Source organism: Orbicella faveolata, unplaced genomic scaffold (genome assembly GCF_042242905.1).
Source record: "Orbicella faveolata isolate gen_17 unplaced genomic scaffold, um_ofav_v1 contig_12, whole genome shotgun sequence".
NCBI lineage: Eukaryota > Metazoa > Cnidaria > Anthozoa > Scleractinia > Merulinidae > Orbicella > Orbicella faveolata.
The window spans coordinates 3,466,255-3,493,818 of record NW_028301539.1 but is presented as its reverse complement, the minus strand read 5'-3'; the positions used below and the strand labels follow the sequence as shown (position 1 = coordinate 3,493,818).

Genomic DNA, 27,564 nt, shown 5'->3' with positions numbered 1-27,564 from the left:
TGTCCCTTTTGTATATAGATTTTATTACTGATTGTGTAGTTTAACACATTTCTAAAGCGCCATGAAAGTAGGTGATAACAATGGGTTGACAGGCCTACACAACTCCTATCCACGTGTCATAGCCGCTTTGAGAGTTTTGCTCGAACTAGTATATCTTTGAGGATCTGCCCCTTTTGTATTGTACGATAGGGGGATCTTTGAATATTTCGCTAAGCAATAATCCTGTTTTTAGGAGGACATTTCACCAGAGTAGAGCCGTTAGAGGTCATAGGTCTGCGTGGTTTCCGCTGCTATCCGCGTGTAATTTGTTGAGTTTGACACCTCTGTTTTTGGCCACGTGCTATTTTTTTAGCTCATTTGGTTGCAAGATATGTTTTAAGCTCTCTAAATATTAGCTCTGGAGGGACAAAGTTTGAAATATTCCGTGAGCATGTTGGTTACTTGCATTTTGTATTATTTCGCCGGGCCCGGCTGTTTGATTTACTGTTGCAAGTTATGCTGCTTGTTATCACGGGTGTCATATTTATCTTTGTCCGGCTTCGCCAGAGATAGCTGTAGCTTTCCTTGTTGAAAGCTATGAGTCTGTCTTAGAGAGACTTTCTTATGCTTCTTGCATCAATTTCATCGAGCTTTTTGTCCTTCCAGTTTGTTCGTTCTGGAACTGCAAAAGTAGGTGTTCACGCGCAAGTCTGTGGACCGTTTTGCGTGTTGCTTATGATATTGTGTGGTTTTGTTCAGGCAAAAGCTCTGAATTTAGGAGTTCTTCCTATGATTGTTCATCCAGCTCCACGTTGTGGTTGTCATTGCTTTTAGTTGCGATGTTGTCAGGTTTTCTGGAGACTGTTAATAGTCCCTCTTTTGTTAGGAGGCTCGTAGCCTTGTAGATCAGGCAAGACCGCGGTTTCGATCCTTCTGGATCTCATCAGTTGCCGATAGAATGGAGTGGTAGAGACCAATACTCGGTAACACTCCGCACCTGGCATATTTTTTTGGTATTATATACTCGTTCGGCGGATCGAGAATTCTTGATTGTGATTGGTAGTTTTGCCACTAGCGAATGGTGGGCATAAAGTCTTCGATCCTATTGTACACAGCTTGACACTGTGTTTTCTATGATGGCTATAACGCTTATTTTCTCCAGCATGTGTGATTTGAATTGAAGGATAAAGCGTAAGACAGTTATGCGTAGCATTTATACGGCATATCTCCAAGTTTTGGAGGGCTGCGTAGAGTATTTTGCACGCATTTCGTATGTTTATCCTTTGTTTTTAGTGTAGCTAATGTACACCTTGGACTCACATGCTGTGATTGGATTAAGTTTGTACTCGCACGTGATAGGACGGGGCCTGCCTGGTAAAAATCAACAGTGATAACAATGGGTTGACAGGCCTACACAACTCCTATCCACGTGTCATAGCCGCTTTGAGAGTTTTGCTCGAACTAGTATATCTTTGAGGATCTGCCCCTTTTGTATTGTACGATAGGGGGATCTTTGAATATTTCGCTAAGCAATAATCCTGTTTTTAGGAGGACATTTCACCAGAGTAGAGCCGTTAGAGGTCATAGGTCTGCGTGGTTTCCGCTGCTATCCGAATATTAGCTCTGGAGGGACAAAGTTTGAAATATTCCGTGAGCATGTTGGTTACTTGCATTTTGTATTATTATTACCCACACTGATGAACGCGAAGCCATACGAGAAATTCACCGCCGCAAACGTAAACGCGATCAGCCCGACGAACTGGAACAGGAACTTGAACGTTCCCAAGCAGCGCTAAAATCCCTAAAGAGACACTTAGAAAGAAAGACTTGTCCAAAGTCGCTACAATACCGAGCCAGAGCCCGCATAAGAGCGGATGATGACTTCAAGAGGGACATTAAACGTCTTCGCTCAAAAGCTGAGCAAGACTATTTACAAGCGCTGATACGGTTTCACAATCGAAACATCGAAGGCCTCCGCACAGCCATAAGACAAGAAAAACGAGTTCAGGCCAACAAAAAACAAAAGAGCATTGTAACCAAAAAAACAGCTTTCGCGCGCTCGGCGCCCAAAGAAACTGTAAACAAAAACAATGTATCAAGAAGGATCGATGAACTTAGAGCCGAAATCATGTCATTGTCAACATTATTAGATGACAGCAATAAACAGAAGAGAGATTATACCTGTCTACTCTCTGACTCTCGTATTATAAAACGGGGACATGGGAAGAAAAAGCCATCCCAAATACAAAACAAAAAGCGAAAAGAACGCAGAAAAAAGGATCGAACCGATCGTTTACATGCACAAACAGAGGCAAACAAAAAACACATAAAGAACCTCTCGAACATAGACCTCACAAACGACCAAACTAACTTGTTAGCTAAGGGTCTCAAATTTATCCCCACACCAAAAGAAAATGAAACACAAATAAGGCGCCATCTTTTGAAGGACTTTGAGCATTTCGCTAGAAGAATGCGCCTACAATACATTTTCCACGGGGAATACAACGAACCGCATCCTTTCCACGTTAAATCAAACTGGATTCCGCCGGTTCAACAATCAGTGGCTCTTGAAAGCTACTTAGAAGAGGTCAAAGTTCAACTTGCTGAAGTACAACTTACAAAACCTAAGGATAATCTGCCCAACACAGAACGAAAGGCGTTGAAAACGCTACAAGAAGATTCCAACATCAATCTTAAAAAGGCAGACAAGGGAACGCGAACGGTTGTCCTAAACACTGAAGATAAAATTCTCGAAGGACAAATCCAGTTAGACAACCGTGAACACTACAAACCCCTTGAACGTCCTATGGTTATAGAGACATCCCTAAGGGTACAACAATTAGTTAAGGAACTCCACCAGCACAACTATATTGATGACATGACCAAACTATGGTTTTGTCAAACACCTAACCCGCCTCGCATACCAGTGTTCTACACGCTTACAAAAATTCACAAACCAACTCCGGTTGGAAGACCCATAATATCTGGGTGTGATGGTCCGACAGAGAGACTGTCTGCATTTGTAGACAAACTCCTTCAACCCATAGCAAAAGAACAGGAGTCATATCTGAAAGACTCGACGGACTTCATCAATTTCATAGAAAAAACGAGAGTACCAGGGAACGCTATCCTTGTTTCAATGGACGTGACAAGCCTATACACAAATATACCTCAAGAGGAGGGGATAGAAACGGTATGCAACGCATACGAATCTTACTATAAAGGAGAATCCCCCATCCCAACACAACATCTTAAAAGAGCGCTTGAACTTATACTTCAAGAAAACTCATTCCAGTTTACTGGAAAAAACTACCTCCAAACACATGGAACAGCCATGGGTACAAAAATGGCAGTCGCTTTTGCCAACATCTTTATGGGAAAGGTAGAATCACAAATCTTAAATCAAAGCGCTCAAAAACCACTCGCCTGGAAAAGGTATATTGACGATATATTCTCTATCTGGAATATAAACAGAGACGAAGTCACGCAGTTCATTGAACTAGCAAATAGCCACCATCCCACTATCAAGTTCACGGCTGAAGTTTCCGACACGGAAACAACGTTCCTCGACACAAAAGTTTACAAAGGCGAAAGATTTGCACAAAAGTCTAGACTAGACATTAAAACTCATTTCAAAGCTACTGAAACATTTCAGTACACGCATTTCTCGAGTTGCCACCCACCAGGGGTCAAAAAGGGCTTCATCAAGGGCGAAGCGTTCAGACTTCTCCGAACCAACTCCTCTGAAACAGCATTCAAAACTGCTATTTCACAATTTAAAACAAATCTCATCGAAAGAGGGTATCCTGAAACTCTTATTTCAACAACTCTCGCAGAAATTACATTTGAGGAGAGAAAAGCTGCCCTACAACAGAAACGTAAACAAGACAAGCGAATCTTGCCTTTTGTCACACAATATCGCCCTTCAGTGCCTAACTTAAAGCAAATACTTATGCAGAAATGGCATTTAATTCAACAACAACCATTGCTTAGAAGAATATTCAAAGATCCCCCTATTGTCTCGTACAAAAGGGGCAGATCCCTAAAGGATATACTCGTTAGAGCAAAGCTTTAACCGGCTATTACACGTGGATGGGAGTTGTGCAGGCCTGTCACCCCATTGTTAGCGCTATATAAATAAGGTTGTTAAGTTAAGTTATAAAGTTAACTTGCATCTTTTCGTTTACAGCTGATAGACTTGTAAACGTTGAAATTGACCAGATTGGCATTGCAAAGTCTTATGAGTCTATCATGGACTTTCAGTAATGCTCACGAAAAAGAAATTGGCTTGTCAAAACTTTAATATCACTTTTAATTCATACGGGATAATTTTTCTAACTCACAGCTTTTTTCGGTAACGTAGATCAAACTGTCTAGCGAAAAGTTTCTTAAAATTTCTTTACAAAATACTGTTTTAAGAAGTTGTAATTAAATTTGTCACCTGTAACTAGTTTTAAACAATAGATTATTAAGGTAAGTACCTTGATAACCTCTTGTTTTGTAGTACTAACAGATGGCAGTAGCTAGATCTGTTTTATAACCGGTGCAGAGACATTGACAACAAGATTGAGGAAAAGTACTTAACATTCCTACACGTACGGACTGTTGTAAAAAGCTTTGAATATCTTTGAAATGATACTCAGCGCCTTGACAGTTGAAAATATTGAGTAGCCCCAAACAGAGTATTCTCTTCTTTATATTTATAACTTCTTACGGTGATTAGCTTAGAGCGGTTTTTGTAACGAATTCAGATAGTCCAGACAGTTGACTTCTGTGATTTTCCAGCGTTTTCCACCTTTCTACACCGTTTACTCTATCTATGTATCTCTCGCGCTTTAAGCCATCCGACAACGCATGCAACTGGTTTACACAACCCGTCCGGTACTTTCCACAGTTGGCCGCTGTTTGCTAGCGTCAACTCGAGTTTTCGCGCCCTTTTCGCCATTCGACACTGCACGCAAAACGAGTTACCAACTGTTCCCTCGCTTTGTGTTGTTCTTACCGGCTCGAAGCCGATTGCAATACTTTCCCCGAGCTCACATCATACTACCGACCAGTTCTGAACGATCAATGGCGCTATTTTACGGCTGCAGTGAATTGATTTGGTTTTGGCTTTTTTACTGTTACCAAAAACCTCTGGAAACAGCTTAAACAACATTAAACTATGGCACTGTTTGCCATCCAACCTACGCAGCGTAGTAATAATTATAGAAGTATTCGATAATAAATGTAGACCATAGTGTAATAATTTTGCCGCCATACACAGCATAACTTAGTATTATGATCGTCCCTCCCGAACCATGCAGTTTTTTTGCTCAGTTTGTCCTCTTCATGCACACCTTGTAAGGCTTTGGCTTTAGTCCTAAGCCACTGTCCCAGTCTAGAGAGGGATAGGGACAGCCAGGTGGATTCTCAATCTTAACTTGATGCAATATCTGAGCGATGAACAGGAATAACTCGGCTTTTGCCAGCATCTCACCAAGACACACTCGCCTCCCGGCCCAGTCGAGAAGGGAGGGTAACTCAACGATGCTGGGTTTACCACGTTGCCATTCTTGTCCAGACACTTTTCTGGGTCAAACTGGGAGGGGTTCTTCCAGTGCTTTGGATCATGGTGCATGGCCCATAAATTGACTATCAGTGTGGTTACCTTTGGGATGCTGTACCCGTTCACCGTAGTGTCAACTAGAGCCTTATGGGGGACTCCCAGAGGAGCCGGCGGCCTCAAACGTAGGACCTCATCGATCGTTGCTTCCAAGTATGGCAGTCGCGTCCTGTCTTGAAGGCTCAGTACACGCTTGGGACAGATCACCCCGTCGAGCTCGCGATGCACCTTCTGCTAGCCATGGATTTCAGGATAGTTGTTGAAGAGGAGCAGTGCCCAGAGTAGAGTTGATGTCAGTCTCGGACCCGGCAGCAAACATGTCCGCCATACTCATCAACACGTGGTCCTCTAATATCAGAGACTTTATCTTGCTATCTTCTTGTTCGGAGTCTTTCATAACTTTGATCAGCGCGTCAGTGAAGCCCCTGATTTTACCGGGCTCGTAGGTGTCCAGCTGCTCTTTGTACTTCTTCAGCAGGATCCTGTGTCGTTGTTTCGCAACTATCTTGAGGCGTCGGATGTTCTCTGCGTCGAAAGGCACGTATTTCAGCGCGGGAAATATGTCCACTAAATTCCCGAGTCCCAGCGTTTCAGAGCTCACGTGATCGTGTCGTCCATAACCTGATTACATTTAACAATGCTCTCATCCATATCTAGCGTTTAATTAATCAAGTCAGCTAATCCCATATGTTAATTTGGAAATCTTTTGTGTTAGTTGAGAGAGTTCAATATAATCATCTTCACATTGTGACACATCGAGGAGTTAAGTTCCTTTATTTTGTTTAGGAATTTAGATTTAATTAGTAATTTCATAGAACGTGGGATGGAATTCCAAACTGGGACACCAAACAAAATTCTTGTAAAGGATTTTTTCATTTTCTCTGTTCTTAAAAATTTTACAGAGAAGCACTCATTCGTGGATGATGTGTTACAGTTATGTATTGTTATGGTTTTAAGAAATTGATTCAGGAGGTTTATTGGGGCTTTTTTAGTATGAACATAATACATCAAGTAGCGCAAATGTTGGAAAAATAAGAATGACATTGGAAGACAAGTGACTTTAGGAAATAAGGGAATTGCGTGTTCTCTGGTTTTCCGAAAGAAAATTGAGCGCAATGCACGTTTTGTACGACTAGCAATCGTTACAAATGTGTTTGTGAGCAGAAACCCCATGCACAGATACCATAGCTTAAATAAGGAGTTGTTAAAGTATTGACAAATAGTAAATATGTTAAAGCTCGGGGATTTTAAATTCTGTCCCTATGTACAGCATTTGTTTGCTTGTTTATTTCTTTTATTTTTTTGCTACATCAAAACAGTTGGTACGCTGCTACCCAAGGCAATCAGTGCGAAGTTAATTGATAAATGCTGCATTTAGTTCTAATAAGTTCAAGTCAAGCAGTCCAGAATGAATTTTTTGCAGTTTCAAATTCGATAACCAGGAAAGCTGTTAACATACAGGCATGATACATTTAGAAAATTAGTTTGCAAAATAAGCTGAAGTCTTGAGGGAGATTATTTCTTATCGTTCTCTTTCGAACATTAGTTACCGTTCGGCGTCTTTATTTTTCCTTTGAAAGGTCGAAACCATATAAATTAATCCATGAAAGTGTGCATTAATAATAATAATAACAATAATAATAATAATAATAACAATAGTGCTAATAATAGTAGTAATAATAATAAAAATAATAATAGTAATAATAATAATAATAATAAAACTTCAGTTTAAGTGTCAAGCCATGCATTACGTTATACGTTCACTTTCACTACAATATATCGTTACATTATTATTAACAGGAAAAGAGATGTTGTATTTTTGTGTTACCGAATTCGTCTCTGATCAAAATTTTTAAATGGAGATCTTGGGACCGGCGAAGTTTGTTTTTGTGGCGGTAAAGTAAACTTCCTTTCTCAAAACACCAACTGTTATCAGTTTCGCTATGAAGGAGTTAGTTGTATTATTTTGGCCTCTTTTTGAAAACTTGTTTCCCCACAATGAACTTGCCGAGAAACCGAGAAAGCTAAGATAAAGTTACTATGTTGGTTTATTGTTGGAAATGTTTGCCACACACTCTACGCAAGAAAAACACCAGCTTTTGCATTTGAGCTTCTAACAATATATTTGCCAAACACCCTTCTCCGCTTCATTAGAAGCCGAAAAAAATATACATACAAAATAACAAAGATTGCGTGTGTGTGAGGTGACAAGTTTCACGTTTGTGTACATAGAGAGAAATTGAACCTGTCATTTTGAAGGAAACCTTCGTTCTGCCGAAGACATATCAACTGAAACTAGACAAATACGTTTTTAGAATGCATTTAAATGATTATCATAATTACTTATTATTATTTTTACACTTTTTGTGCGAGATGTTAAAAAAATATGAATCAACCAAAATGCAATTTAACCCAAGTTAAGATGGAGTCCCATTTTGAGGGCTTTGATGGTAAATTCCAAAATAAACTGACGATTTAAAGCTCGTGTAAATTTGATTATGGTGCAGCTGTGTAACGTAGGTATAGCGCGCAAATTCATCATTGCAACTTTAATTTGGGGCAACATGGTATGCGGTGAAATACATTGCTATCTAGTGCCACAGTTACTTTTTCACTAATTTTCTGGAAATTCGCTTTTAAGGAATAAAAATTTGACACACTGCACAATGAGAACAAGCACTTTCAAACCAACTCAGAAACAAAGGACCTACCAAAACCTTTTAGATGACGTCGGTTTTATTCTTGGGCAAGAACACAGCTGCCTTCGTATGTGTTGCTAAAAAGTGAATAATGAGGTCCAAAATAAATCTAATTTCTTTTTTATTTTGAAAAAATTTCCACAATTTGCAGAGCCATAAACGAAATTTGTGCTTCTTGAAATAACGACTAAATTTGTGGTGTTGGATAATTAAGGTTTGGGGACAGCTACCTGCAGATAAAAACGAATTGAAATACATTCACGAAAAAAAAAAAAACAGGAAACTCTACTATCTCACAATTCTCGTCTTTATTTCGAAAAAACACGGCATACGACTTTTATATATTTTCTGAAAAGGTAACATTTTCATTGTATATTTTCTCCAAATGCTAAGTTTTGTGAGAATGTTTTTAAAACGTAAATTGCTTCTATTTGACTTGTGTAAACAACACAAGCAATGGATGATCGAGGGAAAGGAACCACAGCCATAAATGAATAGCTTTGTTGTGTGTCTCGGAGTCTAGACAAGACTTAACTGAGGCATGTTTCGCTTTGTCACGAAGCCGAGGGAACAAGCGCGAAAATACGGCTTAATTTAAGCAATAACAAGGAAAAGTTTACGCTTGAAATTAAAACTATACAGTTTGTAATGGTGCGTAATGTGAATTCGATGAAGACTAAATTAACACAAACCATTTTTTTTTTTTATTTTGTGGTTATCCTGTTCGATCACATGAACTCTGGGCTTTTCAACACAACCGAAGACTTAAAATCAGGATTCCAGAACCTCGAAACTTCTGCTTATTGGAAAAGCCGGGAAGAAAAACTAACGATCTGCGTTTCGGGTTACGAATGCTGTATGACTCACAGTAGTCGAAGTATCCCGCTGATAAGTCGACGGAAAACCTGTCCATTAAACAGCAGGATTTGCAATAACTTCAATGAAAACTCAAAATATTTGGGTTCATTAAACGGAAACTACTCGAAGCAGAATGGAAATGGAAACACAATCTGAAGTGGAGGCGAAATACAATACAAACGTTTCTTTTGAGTTTATAACTTAGAAGCAAACACATAACGGTTGTTTGGAAGCTGAAATAGTCGGCTTGAAATTGAGTCAAGCTAAATATTCTCTCCACTACTGAACGCGCCATTTCAATTGAACAACTGGTTTCTTGAAGTAATCTCGCCTCTGCTAAAATCAAGACAAAATTTTGAGAGCAAATCGGTCTTATATAGATATTTATGACAATAATAGCAGATCGTGCATCGATGGATAATTCACCTAATGGACAACTGGGTGATAAAGAAATGCGGTCTTTTTGACGCTCGAAGCCTTAATAAATTGAGATGGAATGTTTTCCATTTTGGTTTTTGCGTTGTTAGTTTGAAGGGCCACAAGCGCGAACGCAGGTCAGCCCAACTAACAAAAATTGAACACCGCGCCACCCACTCGCGTGGGAAACACGCGAAGCTCAGCCTGTTTGTGCGTGGTGAGTTGGCCTCGCCCCGGGAGAACTGCCTTCTTGATCACAGTTGCTCCAGTGCATTGTAAGTATGGCAAAACTCCTCAAATGTCCTGCTTTTATAGCCGTGTCCAGAAGACGGTATTGTGGGATGTTTATTTGTCTTCTTAAACGCGTTTCCTCTCATCCAATTCGGGAACGAACCTTTACTGCGCAGATTCGTAGATTAAAGGATCTGCGCAGGCGTGAATGACCTTCACGAGATCTAAAATAGGAAGTAACATTCAACAGTAGGCACGTACGTAGGTAGGTACGGTAGGTAGGTTGCCTTTATTTATACACGATATGTATAAAAGCTCAGTTTAAACTTCCCTTTGCTATAAAAATAACTTTCAATCCATGGTAATAACGATCTCATTTATCATGTAACGTCAACAAAGTTATAAGAGCTATATGAACTATGTCTTGTATCATATTTAAACTTCAATTTTCGATAAAGCCGCAGGCAATTCCCCACAAAATTACAAGAATTTAATCGGACTGTTTCTATTTAACACTTCTGTGATGACATTCACATTACGAAACTCTAGTAGTTTTGGGTCTGGTTTGTTCAAAGTCTTTTCCTGGGAAAATATTTGTTTGTGTTTTTTTTCTTTGCTTAAGATAGTAATCGACACAAAGTGATAAATACCTCCCATCTCATTAGGTGAGTGGGTGGCTAATAGTCTATTAATTAACGCCTTCTGACAAACACATGAAATTAACATGCCCTTCTGTCCACTAGCCATGGTTGCTCCATGAAGGGTGCTTTCCATTCAACCAAAGATTCTGGGAATTCCGGGAGGAAATTAAACTGGAACGGAAATTCTTTGTGAGAAATTTTCGAAAATTTCGGTATACCCTGCAAAGTTGTCTTCTTTTGGGGAAATTCCGTAACTGAAAATTTCTGGAATTTTTTCAAACCGGAATTTTAAATCGAATGGGATGCACCCATAATTAAGACCATTAGTGTTTGGATCCACCGACTTTCCCTCCACATAGATCTGGAAGTCTTCAAAACCACTTTAAGTCAAGTTCCCGCTGGAAAAGAAAAAGGAAAGTTTTTGTTGAATCTTGACGAATTTAATTTTTCTATGCAGGTTGTAAGGGTTGTAAATAGGATTTAAGGGGGCACCGTACGTTCTGACGCAAAGTCACATTCTCTCAACTTTTATTGTAAGATATTGTATGGTGACGTGTTAGAAGAGTATATATGGCGATACCTTTATTAAAAAGTGAGAACTGCACATAATTAATATTCAATACATATGACAATATTTATAACTTTGGTTGTCGCTTTTCTTTTGTCGTTTATTCATCGTAATTTTTATAACTATTATTTCAACGCATTAAGTGAACTGTCTGTTCTATACTAACAAGGTTTTTAGGTGAAATGTTAAATTCTGGCAAACCTTAAGTGTAGTGTTTGTTTTGCTTACATTCTACTTCACACGTTTTATTTTGAGAATAAAATACAAAAAACACAAATTGAAAACCATGTCTAGATAAATCGATCAGTACACGATGCATGACTAAAAATATCCCTTCCTTTTCATGCTAATTAATATGTTTCTGTTTCAGTTGGGTTTTCGCTGGAATTTTTCTTGAACGCCGAAAAGAGGAATGAAAACAGTTTCTTGTTGTTATCGTGAGAGTGAAGAAATTTGTGGTTCGACATTAGTGAGTAGTAGCAGTGAATCTATAGCAAATTTATGCACGGAATGGTTAATAAATCCCAAAGTTCTTGCCAATAGAAATTACTGGTTCAACAATAATGTCTTGCTAGCAGTGAAACTATGTGCGATTTCCGCTATGAATGATGAAATGCCAAAAGTTCTTTGAAGTCAAAGAAAAATGATCAGAAAAAAGGTTTTTAAGTCCTGCATCTATTTTACTGTTCCGCTGTAAAATTGAAACCCATTTATTTTTCTAGCCTTATTCAAATCATCGTTTCGTGAAAATTGCTTTCATTAACGACAGACGTGCGAGTTCACAATAACCCAAGTGTCTCCGAGTGACATGTTAAGGAAAGCCATTACTAGACTTCCTTTTGAAAAACCCCCAATATTTTACGTTTGCAGACAATAGTATTGAAGTTGTCAAGTGCCTTTAAATCTCTAAGTACTTCTTGTATAATCCCTTAACTTAAAAGCGAAAACTAACAATACACGGCACTGACCATTCACTGTATTCAAAAAAACTTTTTATCCACAAGAATTTTTCAGTCTCTTTAACAAATGCGTTCTCACTTTTTTTAACAAGAAAGCTGGTTTTCGTAACGAGCCAATTTCACCAACAAATGTATTATATTCTTGGCAGTATTAAATATTAAAAGCGTCAAGTGTCCCGAAAGGCCATTTATTTTTCAAAGCTCCCATTGTCAAAGTCAACTTCTCTGAGTTGAATTTTCTGGCGTCTAATTGGCGTTCGGTGCCCGCGCAGTGCAGGCGGCAATTGTCAGCTAGCAGGATACCTGGGTGTACAAAAATATACGCGCACCTGTCACTACCATACCACTGCGCATGCCTAAGCCAGGTTTTTGGAATAACGTGCAGAGTAACACGGAATAACGTGTTTTCATCCCAGAAAAAGTGTTTCGAAATAATTTTCCGGCTTTAGGAGGCTGTTTTCACCAAGATTTAAAACAACGTGATTCAAACAAATTTGGCAGTTCTCCATTCGACCGGTTGTCAAAGCGTCTACAAATAAATTCCATTCATATGCAAAACATGTAAATTTGTTTTCCGCTTTAAATTCAGTATGAAAAAGTTATTGGGCGTATGGAATCATTAAACTGACTTTTTTAAAAAGCTGTGCATTGACAAATACTGAATTATTTTTGCTGGCATTTTGCAAGGCCAAGGATAAATGGGTTTTACGTTGTGAGATCCAAAATATAATTCAAAAAACAAAATTAAAGTAAAAAGAGATGCCAATTGGATTTTTCCTACAATTTACACAGCTGTGTTTTCTTGGCTTCTTTTGTGGCGTCAGTGCTAACGAAAATGACAATAACTGTTGATCGAGAGAAACGCTGATAAAAATTTCATGAAGCTTTTTTCACCATCAGTAACAATGGCTGTCAATTCCCATTCGGGAATTGACCAATCAGTTTGAAGATTATGAAAAGAGAGTTACCGGTGACATCTATCATGTTATAAATGGAAATAACTCAGCGGCGAGTGTCAAACATACACAGCGGGGCTGCGACTTGCTGGTTTTATTTTAGGAGTGGCTTTTGATGACACTAAGAGAAGAAGAATCGCTCGAACCGAAGGCGACACGAAGAAGGAGAAGAACGACTCCAATTGTTACTATTGTACTGTTTATTTCGATTTCAGATTTAATTCCACTCGACTGATCTAATCGTTTACAACAAACTTGCAAGTGAAACGCTTACGAAACTCTGTAACACGACTAATCCTGTCTTGTTTAATTTTAAAATGATTTTCTGTCTTGCCTTTGTCCCCTCAGTTCTAACTCTTGCTCGCGTCCTGCTCTATCTTGGCTGTAAATAGGCGCAATTGTTAGTACAGACAATTGTTAGTACTTACTTGTAAAATCTACCTACTTTTCTCAGTAATATAGGCATATAACTCATATTTTTTCTCTTCCTTCTGTTTGTGTACACGGTTCAATTTGTTTGTTTTTTTTAGCGCGAAGGTTATGCCTTTATAGCAAATGCAAAAACGCTAGCTTTTCCGTGGATAATCGATCTTTTCCTCTTCTGTAAAAGGTTGAGAAACATCCCTGAGCCATGAACAGAGAGTTGGAGGACAAAAATATTTGTAGGTACACAAACAAGCCGTGCGTGGGGTTGTGAAAATTTAAAATGTATAAATATCGAGATTTTTCGTTTTTTATCCAATTTCATTCTTTTTGTGCCCGTCCTAAACACAAACACAGTTGCAAATTTTCTACGAAATCTTGAATAAATTTATCATGGTTTAATCTTCCTTTTTTGTTCGAAAATTCGGCGATAAAATAAGCTGAGGCGAATCGAAAGATTCAGTTTTGTTAAAAATGTCCTCTGCCAAACAGCTGAATTTGCTTCATTAATTATTCATTTTATACGTCCCGAAATGTTATGAGGTTTTCATAACATGTTCCTTCTGTCAGGATGAGTAGTCAAGTATATTTGTTTTTGGCATCTATACAAAATCCCGTTGGAGAGATGATATTAAAATGTTTACCGTTGTATTGGCGTGTCTATTTCACCACGTTTGATGCTCGGCTGTTCACCAAACGAGCAAAACAAAACAGCGTCGACAACACGTCGAAATAATTATTTACTGAGGTAAAAAGCTCCATAGAAATGGAGCTAAAGATGGATTTCACTTGGAGAAGTTCAGTTTCAAAGGTTTTTTGTAACAAAATTATTAAAAAAAAATCCTTTGAAAAATCTTATTCACGGCTTCAACAAAATGAATCGCGTTTTTCTCTTAATTTGACTAAAACACCGTGATATAACAGCTCCTGAGGACTTTTAATCTAATTTTTGGATTTCTTTTTCAGCGTTTCATATTATCAAATGTGTATTTCAGGTAGATAATTCCGTCAAGAAGTTTGAACTGAGCTCTGTGAGTTTTCGTAAAATTAAGTTGAAGTGCCTGCAACTACACGTTACTTATGCATCATTAATCATGAAGCAGTCAAGGGCTACAACACTGATCTGACATTTGCATTTTACCAAAGAGATTACTTCCAAAAGCTACGTGCATTAATTAGAGAGGCAACTCTAATGCATGGGTCCAAACCATAAATGGCTTCATGTGTAATGTTTATTTTACGAAAGTTTCTCATGTCTCGTTGAGTGTGTGAAGTCAAATGCAGTATATAAGCTGTATTTAAGTTAATTTACTTGAAGTTTCACAGCAAACGACTTCGCAACATTTACAAACGTTTTGTCCTCCCTATAAACATTCAGTATCTAAATTAAATAAGAGTATTTTGCTTAGAAATCACTGAATCACTCTCCACACCAAGTGTTTTAGAAAAAATCATTTCGCGGCGGTTTCTATCAGCCCATGAATTTGCAATAAATAATAATAAAAAAAACACAACAACTTTGTACCGCACTCTTCGAAGATTTAGTGCATTGGAAATTCAAATACCTCAAGAAAAAAGATACCAAGAGAGAGAAACTTAACTTCATTAAGTTTAGCCCGGTCAGACTCGGATGGAACATTTTAAGTTCTGGATCGGTCTTTGATAAAGAATAAGTTTATGTGCCTAAGAATATAGGGCCACATAACTTAATTTGTAAACAGGAAGGCAAGAAAAAGATCTGAGAGCAGATTGAGTAAAGAACTGAAAAGAAGGAAAGAAAGAGTACGTTTTAGGTTTGAATTGAAGGGCAAACGAGCGCGAACGCAGGTTCACCCACTAACAAAAATTATGCACCGTGTACCCTCTTTGGGGCTTCACGCAGAGTAGGGCCCTCTCAAAGTGCAGAAAGAAGGCCCACCCTGGGAGGACTGCCTTCTTGATCACAGTTCCTCCAGTGCATTGTTAGTATGAAGGAACGCGCGACCTTCCCGCCTTTTATACGTAGCGAGCGCTGCCGAGGAAGGCGGGAAAATCGCATTATTGCGATTACATTAGCCAATCAAAGGCTCAATTCGCGCCAAAGTGCTGCGAATCCGCGCAAACTTCAAGGGCAGCTGTTTGAAGTTTACAAAGCTGAAAGAGACTGATGAAAGAAGTCTTGCAGAGAGCTTGTTAACTATAGGTGAGTGCTAATTTAGTAAGTTAATTCAACGAGTATTCAGGGATGCCATACTCCTCTAGCTAAGAAAAGGCTAGACATTTTCAATTCAGTTTTCCATCCGTTGGCACTTTACTTCTCACACATGTAAAGTACAATCTCAATCAAACCAAAGTTCGAGATTTCAATAATTGGATTTACTCTGGTTTCTTCCTTATGATTGTTTTCACTAAATAATTAACTTGTGTTTGAAAGAATGAAGCAGCTAGAAGTAGAAATATCTAGGGCTAATAATGACCCACAGTATTTTCAAAAGCTCGATAGGGAATGTTTTCGTTTGACCCACGTTAAAACAATGCATGGCCATCTTCTTTAGCCAGAACTCAAGTTAATTTAATGTTAAGACAGAACGTCTATAGAACTTTATTAGGCGCGATACGGCTTCAATCTGCGAAACCAAAATAGAAGAAAAGATTTCGATGAATCACTGTATAAATAGTTAAAAAGCTTAGTCATTATAATTAAAAAGTAGGGCTTTATTTGTTGTGTTTTGCGATGAGTTAAGCTGCCCTTTACGTTACGCTTTTTTACCACAATAATTGCTTTACTTCACAAGCAGCTACAAGCATTTAAAGAACGTCAGTGTAACCGTGTGCTTTGGCATAGTTCATTTCGCAGTTCGGTCGTATTCCGGTAAAGTAGATTAGATCAATTCCCTAAATCTTCCTTAAATCGACTGGAGACAGGTGAACGGAATCAAAAATACATGAATATATGATGAAATTCTCCATTCGAACATCAAAAGATATATTTTTCTGCCAGGAAATGGAACGGAAAGTTTGGTCTTGTGTATCAAATAGGTTAATACTTAGATTGTTGAAGGCCATATTTAATTCTGTACCAAGCGCTTGCTACTGTCAAAGTTTCAAACGTTGGCGTAACGACTTCAGCTTGTCGATTTTGGTCAATTTCGACAGCAAGGAATCGGCTTAGTTAGTAATTCTTACTGATTTTCATTTGTTGTTATTATGCTTTGGCAAATGAAAACATCTTTCTGTTGAGATCGGGAGGAAGATGACTGGAGTAGGGTCGTAGGATTATTGTCTCGCCTATCAACTAAGACCTTGAACAACTGTACAAGGTTCTTGGCTTTGTTCCGTCCTGAAATAACCATATAATCCTTGCACGATCACAGAGCCGGCACTTTTAATATCCTGAAAAAAACTGCTTAGGGATTAGGCTGGTCTCCCATCCCATCCCTTATGATCGAACACACCTGCTCGAAGGGTTCTGCCACATAAAAGAAAGACAAAACAAAGAGACTTTATAAAAAGGACTTGAAAACTTAATTCAAACCTGATAAGCTAAAATCAATGGTCATTATTTTATTAAGCTTCTTTTGTAGTGTATCATTGAGACCTAAAGAATTTATTGTATATTTATTCTTGGCTGACTGACTATCTGACTGACCAACCTATTGACTGACTGGCTTACTGACTGACTGACTGACTGACTGACTGACTGGCTGGCTGGCTGGCTGGTTGACTGTCTATCCTACTGACTAATTTATTGACTGACTAACTCACTGTCTCACTGACTTACTGACTAACTGACTAACTGACTGACTGACTGACTGGCTGGCTGGCTGGCTGACTGCCTATCCCAGTGACCGATTTATTGCCTGACTACCTCACTGTCTCACTGACTGACTGTCTGACTAACTGACCGACCGCCATGTCTGAGTCATCCTTTGGCCGAGATCTCGCGGAACAAAGCAGTTAACTGAATGAAACTTCTACTGTGGATTCTGTAGGTGGCTGTCCTTTCTAAATCTCTTTGCAAGCCCGTGTTACTGCTCTTCCTTGGTGAATCTTCTGGCGTATTGAAGATTACTTCAGACAGGAATACGCTCGAGAAAGGCTGTGGAAACAGACTATGAGTCCTCGTTTAACATAAAATAAGTCAGAATGACTGCTAAGAAACGTATCGGATCAGCCTAGCTAGAGGTGGAATTACATCTAACTGAAAGGACAAGCTTCAGAGTAGACTTTGAAACTTGATGGAATGGTTAAAGATCACTGAAAGATGGGCGGCACAACTTTTTCTTCTTAAAAGAAGGAACTTGGCCACTTTCATCAATAAGATAAGATAAGATAAGATAAGATAAGAACTTTATTAACTTGTCGAAGTCGCTAGCATACATTGTATACTAATTGAGGACACCTAACTACGATCACTTATCTAATAATTAATAATTATAATTAATCAATACTTTTCCCACAGCTTCAGAGAGGAAAAGCTTGTTTCAAACTAATAGTACTAAGTTGGCAATTACTTGCAAAATATATCAATAAACATTTGTTGCTGAGCTGGTGACTCAAAGAAAGAAACTAAATTTCTCGAAGCTTTTGAACAGAGGGATCTGAGGGACTAAAATGGAACCTGGGATTTGCCTATAATTTTGACTGGGAAAATAGGATTTGAGTCACTCCAATTGGGGATAGCAAACCAAAGTGGACTGGGACTAGGAGTTGGACAAAAATAGGCTGGGAATAGACCAGTTTCGCTATATTAAAATTCTACCTAAAAACAATAGACCTCTGCACTAGGTTCTGGGGAATAAACTCCACAAACTCTGTAGTTCTTCCCCAGAGCCTCGCACTGGGTCTACTGTGTCATTGGGATTTGACGGGGAAGCTCAACAAAGATCTGTGTCGTGTTCTGATTGGTTGTTGTGCCATTTATCAAGACACCACGACGATCTTTTTAGCACTAAGGGAAGTAATATTAAATATATAATTCCTCGGTCCGAAAGAAAATCCCAGCAATCATCAGGTTTCTCGCTGGGAACGAGCTCGAGACGAAAACTGCCATTCTAGCTTCTCACACTTAAATGTCTCTATGAAAATACATTCATAGTTTTACAACTTATTTATGTCAGAATAACAATTATTCATTGATGCGCTTAAGTTGTGGTTATACCAATCGCAGTTGTGAGCAGGGAAGATGGCGCATTGAGATACTGGCGACGCGAGCGAAAAAGAGAAAGGTTATAATGGTTATGTGACCCGAACACTGCAAAACTTGACATCAGGGTACAAGAGTTTCACTTTATCCCAGACGATGCACAGTGAAGTCTACCTTTTGTGAAGTTGATACATGATACAGAATAACTCTTTAATAAAACTACTGTATGTACTTACATTTTAGAATCGTTAACATAAGGTGATATCAAAATGGTTCAGGCTGAAACTTGATAAACAACAAAGGCATAAAAGAGTGATTTATTGATTTTCTCATTGCCCCTCGCGATATTGTTCTTGAAGAGAAAGAAGTTGAACCTATTTACGGTGATTTTCAATTCATTTTGTATTATAAACAGAAACTAACTCAAAGAATACGTCATGAGAAGCGCATTCTATATAATGTGAAATCTGGAATCGGAAGAAGTTCTCTTACGAATAAAGATTGTTTAAATTTCAAACGACAGAGAGATGAATTGTCCTCCAAATACGTTACCATTTGCTTGTAAGTTTATAACAAAAGCAACAAATGAAAACATCTTATTTTAATCTCTTCCTTTCAAAATGAAAATAGCCGCTATTGTTCCTGAGCCATGGATTACGTCCAGCTTCTTCTTGGCATTTCAAAAAGCGTTTCTGTCAAAATATCTGTTCGATAAAACCTCAATTTACGCGAAGTTAATTTCCCAGCAAAACAACGGGTAATTATCACCACATGGTCAGTAACATGCATGGCGCCAGCACGCATACAAAGTTCAAAGTCAATAACTAGCGCAAGAAAGGGATTGGCCCGTTAAATATCGTTATCTTTTAACAGTGAATAAATGTCATATTAAATGGAGCAGTCGAAAGGTATATAAGCACATTTTTCTTCTTGACTTGTCATACTTACAATGCACTGGAGCCACTGTGATCAAGAAGGCAGTGCTCCCGGGGCAAGGCTCTTGTTGCACAAAGAGAGCTTCGCTTCGCGTGTTTCCCACGCGAGTGGGTGCGCGGTGTCAAATTTTTGTTAGTCGGGCTAACCTGCGTACGCGCTTGTGGCCCTTTAAAAATGATAGAAAAAAACACAGTAATAATACCAAGGAAAAGTGCAAACAAACAAAACGACAAATGACTGCATATTCTTGATATAGGGGAAAGCTGAGTTGCCTTGACTCATGTGTGCCGTTTTGGGTTTGTAAATTTTGATGAAGGTTTTACAATTGGAAGGAGAGTAATGAAATAACTACCTGTTCTTCAGGACGTTTAAAAAGTCAGAATGGGGTTAAAACTCATTTTAACATCTTTCGTCAGAAATAGGATTGGTTGTTCCGATTGTCCGATATATGCAGTTTTACCCTGAAAGTTCACTATAACGAAAATAAATTTCTCCGTCATGTGTCCATGTAGCAAAATTAAGTTGAACGAGATAAATTAACAGGACATCAATTCAAGGTAAATTTATTCACACCCTTATGATGAATTTTCAGCTGGTCATTATTGTTCACTTTTCGAAAGACTTTTTTATGAAAACTGAAAAAAAAAAACATTTTTCTAACCACGAAAGCTCTGTAACAAAAGTCAGCTTCGTTTTGTTTCATCCGGTGCGTTAAAAAAGGCATCGATGAAGTACGAAAATAGACTTTCCCTATTACGGCACCTTTCTCATAAAGAGCCTTTCATATGCAAGACAAAACTTTACAATTAAAGAGGATTGATGGAGAACTGCAACTGAGGAAAAGCGTTTCTAACTTTCCTGTGTTCTATCACAAAGATGCATAATTCTAGAAGGAACAGTCATTTTATCTTGCGCATGTTATTTGGATCAGCAGGGTGTTTTGTTTAGAGGACAATAGCTTCAAGTGCACAAAGAGTACATATGTTTCTTAAGTTATGCAGGGATATTATGAAGAGAGAAACTGATAGCATTAGTGATCCGTATTGTCACAACCGATCTTCAGAGTCATGTTGGTCGTTTAATTTTCTCTACTTGCATCATTTTTTCTCAGAGCTGAGCCAGTGCTATTTCGCTAGAAATCAAGGTCTGCTTCTCAGCCATGCACAGAATGAGTTTTAATTTGGACTAGGTTTGCACTCGATCAATTAGTCTGTTTCGATCTGATCGAAGTTCTTCTTTATTAAAGCCGCTTTCTTGTCCATCTTTTGGCAATTAGAATGAAAGGAGAGGAAACTTGAAGAAATCATGAATGTGTCAACTACACCGTTCAGGATCCAGCTGAGGACTGTTTAAAATATCAGCGATTCAGTTAAACAAAGAACTAAGTGACATTTCTTGACAACAAGTGTGAATATCATGCAAAGTTTGCGCCAAATCACAGCAAGGGCTTTTTTAATCAGGACTAATTCTGTTGAACAAAATTAAATGTAGCTATACCGTGGAGCACTATGCCATCTGTTATCGAGAAGTTACTTATTCGCAGTCCAAACGATTTCCAAACAGCATTTGTGTAAAACGTCTTTATATCAGAGCCGAACAAATTCATTACAACCTAACTCAAAGTAAATCAAGCTTTGCTCCTCATATCCCTGGAGTGTTGAGCCTATCTTATTTACTTTCAACTTTGTGGTTTATGTTGAAGGGCTATCATTATGGGTTTTCTCTCAACAATATTATAGATAACGTAAAGCAGAGAGTGGGGAAAACTAAAGCATTATAGAATTATATATTTGCTAATGAGTTGTGTTCCACCATCTTCTGTGTGGTTCTGTATAGTTTTAGAGCTGTAAAACAAAAACGACGGAAAAACCAAAGTTAGATCTGTGATGGACTTGGCGCTAATATATGTTTTGATATAGTACTGGTGGATGTATTAGAAACGTTATTATTATACCCTTACAGCGTAACGAAGGAACTAAAAGAAAAGCAATCGAGAACGCAATTTGCTAAGGTCTCATTTCCAATGCAGCAGGATTTGCTCCTTTTACAGTTATAATGATATGTTGGTTGATCGTTGTTTTACACACTGACTTCTGGACGAATGTCTCAAAATTGAACAAATCACACTCCAGTGTCAATTTTCTAATAGGAACTCATGGTCAGTCTTGATCTCAATGAAATTTCAGTTTGGTCCATTTAACTAAGAGACCTAAGACCTAACTCAAGAGCAAAGGTGTTAATACCAGTTTGCTCCGGTGACTGAAGAGAATCAGTGGTTCAAAGCAAATTTCTCGAGAATAGTGCAATCCATCTTTAATCTCTTGAATTCTTGAAACATTGATTTCTTTAATCTCCGCTTGGTAAACCACGACGAGGAGTCTTAGAGAATATAAATCAGTTGCTGAGACACAGTGAAGTTGACTTTACATAGCAGTCACGTGACCATATAACGGTGGGGCAATGAAGAACAACCATTACACATGCGCAGTTCATTCGCTTGCGGCGCAAACGCTCAATGGCTCATTTCATTGACATTTCATGGTAAACCGAGGACAGCATATGGTGCCAAACGATCTCCCACAAAATTGTTGTGATTGCCAGGGTATAAAAGCCAGTGAAAAGCGCAGCATTTTCATACTTACAGGGCACTGGAGCCACTGTGATCAGGAAGGCAGTGCTCCCTGGGTTCGGCCTCCATTGCACTCCACGGAGGTTGAATCCTGCGTGTTCCCCAGCATTTGGGTGCACGGTGTGCAATTTTTGTTAGTCGGGCAGACCTGCGTACGCGCTCGTTGGCCCTCCAACGCCAAGAAAGAAGCTTCCAATAAAGTTAAGGAGCTAACACCTTCAGGGACAACTTCTATAAACGCGAAATAACTTGAGATTGCGTGACATAATGCCAGACACTGATCGAAAGAAGGAGCCTTCCTGTGGATAAACCGACTTCTTGCAAAATGTTAAGTCCGTACGTTTAATGCATGATTAAGTGATATGTCGCCAGTTCATATGCTTATGTGCTCTGCATATCCGTTACCATTTTATTCAATTTCCTCCAAAAAACAGCTACCTACTCGCATATTGTACAAATTTCTCTTTTATAAAGTTTACGACTGCATTGCTTGTATCACTCTGTGAATGAAGAATAAGTCAGTTGGTAGCATACTGTATTCACAGTTTTACAGTGAATACAAGTCAGCACTTGTTAACAGAGGCACACTGAAATAAAAAAAATCTTAGTAATAGTTTACGAAATTTTCACAAAATGATTTTTAATTATCACATTCCTGTCAATCACTGATTTAATTTATTCAGACCACAACTGTTGCAGATAGTATTCGCCTGAGCGGGCACTAAAATGTTTCTAAATAACAGAGTAAACAAAGTTTTTTCTTTTCTCAGTTTGGGAGCAAATTGAGTCTTTTGGTTAGTTGTTTAGAAAGGATTATCACATTAGATGCATTTGATGGTAAAAATAGCAACAGCTCTTTTGCAAGTTACTCATTTTCACAGAAACCGTTGTCGGTATTTTTTTTTAATTCATCAAAGCCAGTCAACGGCAAAAGATAGTCAGAAAATAGAAATAGGCGTGGAAAAGTCCACGAAGACTTTTAAAATCACAAAATAGTAAGCTTTAAATTAATCTCAGTAGAAAAGAGTAAAAAGCTGTTTTCAGGCCCTGAGTGATTATCTGTAGCTGTCAGTTTTCTTTACACTGGCCGTAAAAATTGGTTTTGGTCGTTTCTAAATCATCATTTCAGATGAAAAAGAGAATTTTACTAGCTAATATTCGTTTGTTGTGAGTTAAAACATCATCCGTGTGTAGATTTAATACCACTCAAACGTTAAATTGGTTCTAGGGTACCTTTGCATAATTTGTTAACGGTTTTTTTAAGCCAGGGCATCACGCCTTCTAATGCATGAAGGACAAAATTTGAGCACTGACAAAGGAATTGCTTTCGTGAAAGTTAACGGTTTTTCTAAATATCTATATTTTGGTGAGGCATTATTTTTCAATATAAAATTTCATAAATATTTAGAATTTTCTTCAATGTGTTAGAACCACCATCTGTTTCATGAAGACAATAACGTATTATAATACACACTATACGCTACTGAAGCTCACTTACTGTCTTAGAACAGTTTCAATTGTCGAGAAGCTGGAGATAAACATTTTATGGAAATCACGCAATGTAGATGAATAAAAAAACTTCAGAAAATTGCTTCAGTTTATGTCTAAATAGAGGTAACGGATTAAGAATATTCAAGTTCAAGCAATGGACCGAACGTCTCAGAGATATCAACAAATTTTCAAAGAAATCGCGTTCACAGAACGTCTTGATTGGTTTCGGGTAAATCAATCTTAAACGAGTACATCTCTTGCAACTCCCAGAACTTTGTACATACGGATGTAGTACGCTAAGATAATCGTATTTACATAAATCTAGAAAGTATGAAAGGCAAGGGGCCGCTATCCCCAGGTAAATCCCTCTCACGTGATTTTTAGACATGATTCCCAGTTCTTCTGCGGATAATGTTGACACGCGCGTTTTGTGGATGTTTCCGTCGGTGATCAAAACCCGCCTGGGTTGTCCACGTGACCAAATCCACGTCACAAGATTCGCTGTTTGTAGACCCTCCTGGGATTCAGAAACAGGGGTGATCTAAACATACCTAAGGAGTAACGTTTATATCGGGAATTAATTCTTTTATATATGTCTCAGTTGGATCACTGCTACTGTAATAGAATGCAACTTTAAGTGCAACTCGAAGCGGAAAATATAACTATGGTCAGAACTACTTGGTTTCAAGTCTTCACATTTTGAAAACGTTAAGAAACAAAACCAGATAGTTCTGACCATTAACTGAGAGACAATCTGAGATAAAAATACTAATTCCCCTTTATTCACTCCGTTCTGAGAATCAAAAGAATATCTGCTGGCAGAAGATATTGATGATGATCTGTCTTCTCCTCACATATGTCCTTGACGATGATCTAATGTCATGAAGAGAAATTAGATGTTGAGCAACCTTGGAGCACAAAAGGCAAAACACTGAGGCTAAAAGAAACTAAGATATCATCAGCTAAAGTTATCGAAACCATATTATTGGAACACTTGTGTAATGCTGTATTCGCCAATAAGAGCTATTTGGTGTTTAAGTTTTTCTTCCTTTTTTGATGGGGTTAACAAGCGACTTCGCATGTAACCCCGATTACGAACAAAAATTCTGCACCCGACTCACTCGGCCTGGAGCGAACGCAAGGGTCAGTGGCCCAGAGTGCTATGCGCCACCTCGCCTTGGGAGCCCCGCCTTCTTGATCACGGGTCTCCTGTGCACTGTAAGTTTGAAGAACAGCGAGGAAAGAGCGCGGCTTTTATATCCCCGGATGACCATCAACCTATGCGGTGTACAATCACTCAAAGCTGTGTGTGGCCAATAAAATGTTTTAGACCCGAGTCTACGTTTCAGTTCTATTTCCATTATAGGCCATGTAATTATCAATAGCCTTTGTTGATTCGGGAGGGCAATGCTTACATCCAATTATAAACCAGCAGGGGATGCAAATTGATGCCTTTAACTCGTTATGACTCTCATCTGAACATTAAGTATTTTAATTTTCATTATTTTTCTCTTAGGATACATTTACGCCAACGCCTAATAATAAATTTATCTAATTGTCATTTTCTCTACTCGGAAATGACCTCCATAGTAGGGGGTATAGATCGCCAAAAGGTTGAATTTCCTTGTTTTTCAAGTCAACCTGTAACTAAGTTACGCGGGTCAAAACCTTACCTGTAATAATGCATTTGATTGTTTGCTAACGGAAATTGGTAAATTAGATTTACAGATCCGAAGATGCATCATTTAACTTTAACTCAATCACATGCACGATCAAATTGTTCATGCGTGAGCTCAAAAAGTTAATTTAATTTTTTAGACTAAAAGTAAACAGAACTTACGAACGCATTTTGTAAATGCCTGCCACTTTCCTTTGTAAATCAAAAAAGAATCTGTATCTATTTCGTTCAAAACCGTGGCTAAGAAGTTTAAAAGCTCTAAGAAGAATTTAGGAAAGCATTATTTTACGCAGGTTGAAGCAATGAAAGATTTCCACGGACGTTGACGCTGCTATCAATTTACATTAATTTGATTCACTCCTAAATTGAAATATTTAAGACTCCGTGGCAATTTGTGAGATAAGCTTTAAACTTATCAGATTCTCCCTCGATTATGAGCTAAATTGAAACGGTTTAACGAGATGGCTGGAGTTCAAAACGGTCACTGAGTTTTTAATAGAAAACGCAAGTAAGTACTGGATATGACGGAAATGCATGCCTTGTGTTCCGGATAAAAGTCTCTTTTATTCGTTCCGCGAATTGTCGTGAAATTCCATCTTATGTTAAAACTACATTTAAATACTGAGGAACTGGGTAAATACTGCATAATTTCAAAATTTTTGAATTGTTCGAGAACTGATAATCTGATATTGAAGTCCACTTTGTCTCACAGAATTATCTTGTTTGAAATTCATTCTGAAATCAGTCAAAGGTTTCAGCAAAAATTTAAAGACGCCATTAGAATTAGGATTTGGCAAAGCCGAGTTCACATAAAACCTGATGTCTTACGAACACATCTGTTGGTTGATAAATATATTCATAACCATCAGAAAAAAGATAAAATTTGGTGACGGGCTTATGTTCATGAGTCTGCTTACAAAAAGTAGAATGTTTAATCATGAAGAAAACCTGGCAAACTGCTGACCCAAATATCAACATATAACCAGCAACTAAGCAAAGCGAGAACGCATTTTAACTCACATCGTGTACCGGGAACGTCAACTACTTTTCTCTGGGGATGCCAGTATTTTACAGCTTATTTGATGGCTATCTGGGGGCTGATTTGCGCTAACAATGTTTCTAAAATACATGTAAAAGTAAATAATTTAAATGCTAAACAGGTCAAAGCTAACGCCAAAAAGGTAAACTTCGAGGCAGAAATTGCGTGCTATGCTTGTAAGCGCCTTGATGCACAAGTTTTTACTTCTGCAGGTGGCGGGCTATTGTCTTCAAAAATTGAAATTCGATTATATTGAATTAACTGTGAATAATTTAAACGCAATTTTTTTACGGAAGGCCTGAAATGTGAGATATTTTTCATCTAAGTTCGTTTTATTTTTTGGGAAAAAAGGAAACATTTGGAGGGATAAACTATGCGCCTTTTTTGCGAGAAATTTTATCAATTTTGTCAATTTTATGGCATTGACGACTTCCTCGTTTATAGCAAATAATTAAAAATTAAAATATGGTGCTAACTTCGTTTGCGGTAATAATTTCTTCTCAGCGTAGATGCAATTTCAGGAGAAGAGTAGGGTTTTGTAGCATGGTTGTAAGCTTTATCAAAGTTTCCGAAAGTGGTTAAGAGTTATGAAATATTCGAAGTGAGAAAATTACGAACAGGAATAAAGTTAAATATACAATTTGTTATTTGTGCAATGGCGGTTCTTGGTGCAAATATCAGATTTCACGCGATCCTATTTAAATAAGACTAATATAAGCTTACAGGTAGATAACTGATCTCGATATTTCATGGAGGGACCTGGAAGAAATTGTGATAATTGCGATATCCGTAACAGTGTGGGCGTGCTGGTTCCTTTATCGCCCGAGTTATAGCAGGGTTGTTTTTCAGTTGTCACTGAGAGCACGTGGTTATGACGTCAGTTGGAACATTTTGGCCAATCGCATTGCTACAATTGTCTCTATGGCGAGGAGGTGTAAAAACATCTTGGAAAAAATCTCAAGTCAGCTTCAATTCGAAATCACACCCAGGAGACCGATGGATATCTTACTTATTTATATTTCTCTCGTCGATGCCTGGCTTCATGAACATGAAACGAACACTTATTTACCTGTAAGCTAACAACGTATTTTGTAGAGTGCTTCTGGATTCTATGGCTTTTTATACAAGTTATGCTAGAAGGAAAACAGCAAACTTTAATCTTGCATTTTCACTACACAAGAAACACCGTAACTGCCGCATATCATATTTTATCGCAATTTTGTTATCATTTCACTCTTTACTTTGGTACAATTTAAGTTTACTCCTTTGAATTCCCCTCTCAATCCTGCTTTTCTCAAAAGCGGATTAGCAACGGGTTCGGTTCATCAGT

The 27,564-nt window shown here is 38.2% G+C and overlaps 1 protein-coding gene, 2 long non-coding RNA genes, 5 other non-coding genes and 1 pseudogene across 8 annotated transcripts; 4 read left to right on the top strand and 5 right to left on the bottom strand.

Annotated features, from left to right (window-relative positions):
- The first annotated feature begins 349 nt into the window (after window positions 1–349).
- On the top strand, window positions 350–4,347 carry LOC149116143 (uncharacterized). Its single transcript, XM_089282089.1, has one exon. It carries the CDS (start codon window positions 2,108–2,110, stop codon window positions 4,052–4,054), a length of 1,947 nt encoding a protein of 648 aa, XP_089138215.1. The 5' UTR covers window positions 350–2,107; the 3' UTR covers window positions 4,055–4,347.
- Window positions 4,348–5,278: 931 nt separating this feature from the next.
- Window positions 5,279–7,056, bottom strand: LOC110063752 (steroid 17-alpha-hydroxylase/17,20 lyase pseudogene; annotated as a pseudogene).
- Window positions 7,057–9,672: 2,616 nt separating this feature from the next.
- Window positions 9,673–9,841, bottom strand: LOC149116142 (U1 spliceosomal RNA). The gene has a single exon (XR_016205787.1). It is a non-coding gene; the product is annotated as a U1 spliceosomal RNA (small nuclear RNA).
- Window positions 9,842–12,744: 2,903 nt separating this feature from the next.
- LOC149116140 (uncharacterized) lies at window positions 12,745–17,862 on the top strand. Its single transcript, XR_016205333.1, has 2 exons — window positions 12,745–15,518; window positions 17,308–17,862. It is a non-coding gene; the product is annotated as an uncharacterized LOC149116140 (long non-coding RNA).
- On the bottom strand, window positions 15,141–15,305 carry LOC149116141 (U1 spliceosomal RNA). Its single transcript, XR_016205792.1, has one exon. It is a non-coding gene; the product is annotated as a U1 spliceosomal RNA (small nuclear RNA).
- A 1,539-nt stretch (window positions 17,863–19,401) lies between the features above and the next one.
- Window positions 19,402–19,566, top strand: LOC149116139 (U1 spliceosomal RNA). The gene has a single exon (XR_016205802.1). It is a non-coding gene; the product is annotated as a U1 spliceosomal RNA (small nuclear RNA).
- A 378-nt stretch (window positions 19,567–19,944) lies between these two features.
- On the bottom strand, window positions 19,945–27,122 carry LOC149116136 (uncharacterized). Its single transcript, XR_016205334.1, has 2 exons — window positions 26,958–27,122; window positions 19,945–21,241 (listed from the first exon to the last, which is right to left on the bottom strand). It is a non-coding gene; the product is annotated as an uncharacterized LOC149116136 (long non-coding RNA).
- LOC149116138 (U1 spliceosomal RNA) lies at window positions 22,032–22,198 on the top strand. The gene has a single exon (XR_016205801.1). It is a non-coding gene; the product is annotated as a U1 spliceosomal RNA (small nuclear RNA).
- On the bottom strand, window positions 24,584–24,743 carry LOC149116137 (U1 spliceosomal RNA). The gene has a single exon (XR_016205785.1). It is a non-coding gene; the product is annotated as a U1 spliceosomal RNA (small nuclear RNA).
- Window positions 27,123–27,564: the final 442 nt, after the last annotated feature.

Coding starts and splice junctions, on each gene's coding strand:
- LOC149116143 (XM_089282089.1), top strand. CDS start 2,108: ATGTCATTGTCAACATTATTAGATGACAGCAATAAACAGAAGAGAGAT.